Raw genomic sequence first — 6000 nt, 5'->3', positions numbered from 1 at the left:
CAACAATATCTGTAAAAAGCTTCAAAATACAAAGAAATGTATGGTGTTCTTTTCCAAATTGAAGCTTAATTATCTCTGAAAAATGCATGGTTATGCCCCCAATTTTCGTTTTGGATACCAAGAGCACTTGCTAAGTTTGCTTTCTCCGCATAGTTTTGAACCGCGCAACAATATCCCTGCATAAATAAGCACCACCCATAGGAAATCCGAGTATCTCGAGATGCGCAGAAAGTATGCGCAGTAACAATAGTAGGCACCGTCCTTGAGTAGGGCTGGGCTTAGTGCCTCTCGGGTAGAAGGGCTGGCAAAGAAGTGAGAGCACTCTCCATCCCCGCAAGTGTGCCCCTGGTTCAATTCTTCGCCGTGCTCCAAGACAATTTGATTTAAGTTAATTTGATATGATTACTGTAAAGTATGGAACATCAATAAAAGCAAGGTGACACACGCTAATACCAACCCGGTGTGGCCAACACATCATGCATGCGCACAACCATTTCACCCGGTCAATTAACAGCCATGGACAGCTGCTTCGGCCTTTTGGGCCTCGTCAGCATGGTGTAGCTAACATACGAGGCGGGGGTGTTTAGCACCCCTTTCTTTTATTTATTTTATTATTTATTTATTTCTGACATTTTGAGCGATGACAATCCCAAGGAGGACAAAGAAATAGGACACGAGGTCCCAAGTGGCACCCAAATAAAGTTCCTCATTATTACTGAAACTCGAAGTTGAAATAAAGCTAACTTATGTTTAAATGAATCGTTGCAATTTTCTAAGATCAAAAGTGGTGGTTCCATTCCCTTGGGGGGTTAATGAACTGATATCTCATGTCTATTCAAAAAACAACTCGAGTAGGAGTTATGCATCAGGAAGGGGGCAACTTTTGAGCCTACGTTTCAGAGCTCTCGATCCGAGGCGCTGGCCAAGAGGATCGCAGCTCTGGGAACGAGAATGACGTTATCGTAGTTCTTTACTCAGAAATAAATGCTGTTCAGTTGTTTTTCCGATTTCTCTTTGTACGAAATAAAGATACAAGAACTGGCGGTCGTTTGCTGTTCTAATTTGGCATGAAAGCGGCACTCATAGAGCTCCAAAAGTACAAATCATAACTTCGCTGAAATAACTACTGCATTGGACCTAAGGGCAACAAAGGCTTCAAAAGAAGCCGTTTAAAACACACTGATAGGTCAAACACTGCGTGATCAGTCCTTACCAGTAACAGAAACCAAAACCGAGATGGAACGTATAAAGAAAGAGATTTTAGGCAGTTGTTAGGCAGGTCCTCCTACTGACTTGCAATAGCCAGTCCAATATTGTCCTTTGTAAAATCAATGCCAGAAAAAAGCAAGTTCGCGACAATGTCGCAATTTCAATTAATTTAAGGACACTCTAACCACACAATGCGAAAAGCATCAGTGTAATCTCCGAAAGAATTTTGTTTACTTGGTCGAAATCTATGAACAACGTATACTGTCAATTTAGCAAGAGGGCAGATCGAACCATGTAACGTAATTAAGTAAAACGCTGACGTTACTTGCGTGTCCAACACCACAGTGTTAGGGATATCGTGATTACGATTAATATTGCGTGAGACGCGCTTTTGCAGGGATTTGTTCATCGAGCGGAACCGAAAAGAATACTTTAATTCACGAAGAACCCGAAAGTATCAAGATATTTGACCCGAGAAGGAGGTGTGAAGAAGGCGGGGATCCATAGAGAAACGGGTTTTGAAATGGAGTCCGAAATTTCTACAAGAAAAGTGATTCAGGAACTTGAGGGAATAACTCTTGCAAAAAACACTGCGGCCAGAAAAAGAAAAGTTTCATTGTTTGAGGCAAAAGAGCGTCTGAAAGGAAGGGACGAAGATAAAGGGATTGCTGTAATGACACATGCTGATTATCCGTTGCGAAGTCGCTCTCGATCGCTTCCGGTGGATCCAGAAAAAGCGCGCTTGCAGTACGGATTTGTGAGGGATAAAGTGACAAAGGTGATTCAAGAAGTGCTGGAGACTAAACTGAAAGGCAAAATATATGAAGCCAAGGAATGTTCCGTGCTAACGAAACAGCTCGTCAGTATTATAAGAGACAGGGTGTCTACTCTCGATTTGAAGAAGTACAAGCTGGTTTGCACTTGCCTTGTCACGAAGAGGATTAAACCCGCGCCCTCGTTGCAAAGTGGCTGCGCTTGGGATGAAAGTGTAGCAGCAATCGACGAAGACGGTTTTGCTGAGTATGTTTACAAGAGCGACGAATTGATCGCTGTTGCTTCGGTGTACGGGATCCACGCAAAGAAAGGGCTAGAGCGCGAGAAGATGAACAAAGCGATTAAGGGGTTTATTCACGCTCCTATTCCCGAGTAAGAAGAAGCCAAGGCGAGAACTGTCTATACAGGGTCCTTCAGGCGAGACTTAATCACGTCCATTTTAGAGAAACAGAGTAAAATGGTACTTTGATTTTACACATGTTAGTGCATTGGAGACAATAACATGCAACCACGATGTTGATTCAACTGAGATTGTCAACAAGAACTGCTTTCAGCGACAACAACGAAATGCTTTTTTAACCCTCAAGCCATTATTTCTGAGAGTTTAACTGACCTCACGAAGGCTGCCAAGCTGTTTACATTCATCGAGACCATATTTCATCTAAAGTTTGCAAAGACTTGTAAATTTTAAACTTGTCAAACGATGGCACAGAAGTTGCGGTTGTCATGTTTTATGGCAAACGTGACAAAATTCTTGTTCAAGCTCACTTTTCGTTTGGTTATATCGATATGAAAAGGTTAAAAAGCTATTAATCATAAAGATACACCCTGTTTACGACCTTTTTAAAAATAATTACATGCAACTAGTCGACCATGACAATCTTCATTTCAATAATCAAAGAAGTAGAAGGACATGAATCGAAGACAGCTTATTTTTTGACTGTTTAAAGCCGCATATGTGTGGAAATGAATGCGTAGTTAAATGATACTGTATGACAGACTCATGGTTACAGCTCATGCGATTCGCCAAAAAAGGTCTTCAATCCTCGCGTGACAACGATGACTGCTCCAATATGATGCAATGAGATGACTTATTGTTCTCAACATTGTTCTCAACAGATTTGTCAATGACGAATACTTGGGTGATTCAATGCAGTTGCTATGGAAACACGGCTATAAAAATACGATAAATACTTGCTCATGCTCACGAAATAGACCTAATCGGCAAACTCAATGTTGTACCCAATTCAAACCCTTTGGGAATAAAACGTTTTGTTCCAGGTATTTCCATATCATTTCAATATGAATTCTACATTATCATGCAATTTCAACACACAAAGAATCTTAGTCCCGGGAGATTTGAATTGGGTACAACATTGAGTTAGCCGATTAGGTCTATTTACTCGCGTTCAGACGATTTCCTAGAGTTATGGCGTGACCTAAAGTAGTCTTAAGTGGTCGATATTTTAAAGTTTGTAAAGCTCTATGAACGTTACCTAAAGTGAGTAAGAACCTGGCCAAAGCTCCCTGTTTAGCGAAAAAGGAGAAAAAGAAGAAATGAAAGGAAAGGAACTTCATTTAAGTGTCTAGTCGTTCTGGGCGCTGGAGTACTACTCGGGGACACTGTAAACCGAAATCTTAAAAATTAAACCAAGTCAAATCAAATGTGAAGGCTTCTACCACGAAGGCGTTTAACTAAACAAGCGACTCCAAAACTGACAAGCATTCGACACATCTAATTGTCAATAAAGTTGATAAGAGAACGCGAATACATTACTAAATGTCATTGTAAATTGTTACAGAGTAACAAACTATTAATCAAACATGGGGAAGGAAGAGGTCATGCATGAGTCCCCCCTCCATTAAATGTTATGAATTTATAAGCATGTAAAATAATATTAATGCTATATTCCCAGAATATCAGTCTAATAAAACTGAGACTAATAAAACTGAGACATTTCGTGCTTGTCATTTCTTTGAATATCGAGTTAAGATTGCCATTTTTTGGTCGTGACTAAATAACTAACTGGTCTTTTTCGGAACTACAAGCCCAACTGGTATTGCGGAGGAAGACAGTCTCTTTTCGAAGAGGTTTACGTTTTATGCTGCTTTTATCAAAATAGGTCCAAGATCTACTGGAGTTTCACAGACCAATAAGTATTTCTTAAGCATGAATTAATTGTCACGAAAAGTGTCTTAGATTCCGTTCAAACCATTTCACGGTCGAATCATTAAAAAGTGTATTAAACCATCAAATCGGCTTCTTCAGCGAGGAAAAAAGCACATGACGTCACTTCTCCTCCAACGCTAATGTCTCCGACCTCAACAATTTTCCTGTGTAATGGTTTCGTAAATAGGCTTTTCAGACCTAATAAGCTTTCTTCTATCAAGCATCAATGGCCATAATAGTGTTTAAAGCGGGCGTGATATATCACAAATGTTGAAATCACATGTTTGACGAATTCTAACTGCGCAGGACCCAATCGTCGCTTGGAGCCGTCTCCAACTTTTTTCAGCGAAAGAACAATTTGATATCAGCCGAGCAAGCTTCAAGGTACAAGAACTCCTACTTATCTCAGTTAAGCATTGCACAATCTTTTTTTTGGGTGCTTAAAATATAAATATTTATGCCGGTTATACTCTGCATCTTTTACCTACAAATAATAACAAATAGACAATGTCTATGGTATAAAATGAATTGGAGTCATCTAATCACGATTTCATCTGAAGTTCACGTCTGAGGGTGAAGTCCATAACAGTTCCCATGGAAACTATGAGTGGTTTGCGTATAGCTTTTTTTAATCCCACTGCTTATAATTTCACATTGCTGTCGATTGACTTAGAATAAACACAACTTGGATTTAACCCTTCACACAGTGCACAACTCAATAAACTTTACCAAAGATGATGGCACACCGCTAAGAACACTGTAAACACTCTATAAATCAAATGATGACGATAATTGATTGTTTGACTATTCACGCCAGAGTGATCCTGCAACACACTTTGAACACTGTCGATTGGTTGAGGAAGCGAAAAAATAGAATTTTATGTTGTTTAAAGTCTATCAAGGGTCTATCAAAACGACCTCCGGGTGGCCGATATTTTTCTCCAAATACGTACCTTAAAAACCACTTGTAGAGCTGTATGACTAAGATATGCGGCTGAAGCACACAGTTTAATTTCAGCGTCTATGAGAAATCCAATCCCCTTCGGTACTCAGACACAAACTGAAATTCTACTCTCTATAAATACCAAAAACAACAGCAGATGCAAACAGATCATCGCTACAAAACGAAGATGTTGCCATGCGATCCGTAGCAGTGTCCCATAAGCACCGGCTGGCCACTCGTACCCCTTGATTGTTAAGTTTACCGATGGTCACCAGACACACAAGCTTGAATCTCTCAAACCCCAGCAATTTGACCTTCTCTTTGATTTCGTCTACTATAATCGGCAGCAGAGACCTGCATTTGTCGGCATCATAAGGCATTCCTCTCAACCGCTTTTCCAATACACTGTCGATGATATCTTTTACATCCTTGGATCTGAATCGTTTCTCCGCATCTGGACACAATTTGTACGTGTTTGCAAGTCGCGGTCCTGGAGCTTGTAAATCGACCTGTCCAGATTGTTGCGTCCTTGCATTCATATTCACGGACCTTCGGTGAGCTGCAGGCTTCGTCGACGAACTTGCTGAATATGTACGCTGCCTAGCTGCGTTAGGATCAAGTATATTTACCGCTGTTTTCTGAACATCGGTAAAAGCCATCGAGCTTCTTCGGCTCGAAACATCACTTGCCGGCATCATCGGCGCCGGTTCCTATTCCTTTCGTTACGAAATAAAAATCTTTGCCGTAATTGATCTGTCTAGGCTCTTTGACCTATACTCAAGTCACATTCGCTCAAAATTAAACACAAGTGAGATTAGGTTTTAAACTCTATCCACGTAAAAAGGAATACTTATTTCCGCCCACTGCTAAACCTTTTGATCCTGACAGGAGCATAAATTCCCTT

At 40.5% G+C, this 6000-nt stretch overlaps 2 protein-coding genes across 2 annotated transcripts; one reads left to right on the top strand and one right to left on the bottom strand.

Moving 5' to 3' along the window:
• The first annotated feature begins 1364 nt into the window (after nt 1-1364).
• On the top strand, nt 1365-5707 carry LOC138022944 (dynein light chain Tctex-type-like). Its single transcript, XM_068869971.1, has one exon. It carries the CDS (start codon nt 1733-1735, stop codon nt 2357-2359), a length of 627 nt encoding a protein of 208 aa, XP_068726072.1. The 5' UTR covers nt 1365-1732; the 3' UTR covers nt 2360-5707.
• On the bottom strand, nt 4762-5794 carry LOC138022945 (dynein light chain Tctex-type protein 2B-like). Its single transcript, XM_068869972.1, has one exon. The coding sequence runs from the start codon at nt 5792-5794 to the stop codon at nt 5222-5224; it is 573 nt and encodes a 190-aa protein (XP_068726073.1). The 3' UTR covers nt 4762-5221.
• Between the last annotated feature and the right edge of the window lie 206 nt (nt 5795-6000).

Source organism: Montipora capricornis, chromosome 11, assembly GCF_036669925.1.
Source record: "Montipora capricornis isolate CH-2021 chromosome 11, ASM3666992v2, whole genome shotgun sequence".
In the NCBI taxonomy this organism is placed as follows: Eukaryota; Metazoa; Cnidaria; class Anthozoa; order Scleractinia; family Acroporidae; genus Montipora; species Montipora capricornis.
This window is presented reverse-complemented; position numbering and strand designations above follow the sequence as displayed.

Bases quoted from the DNA above. Each gene is read 5' to 3' on its own strand.
- LOC138022944 (XM_068869971.1), top strand. From the start codon at position 1,733: ATGGAGTCCGAAATTTCTACAAGAAAAGTGATTCAGGAACTTGAGGGA.
- LOC138022945 (XM_068869972.1), bottom strand. From the start codon at position 5,794: ATGATGCCGGCAAGTGATGTTTCGAGCCGAAGAAGCTCGATGGCTTTT.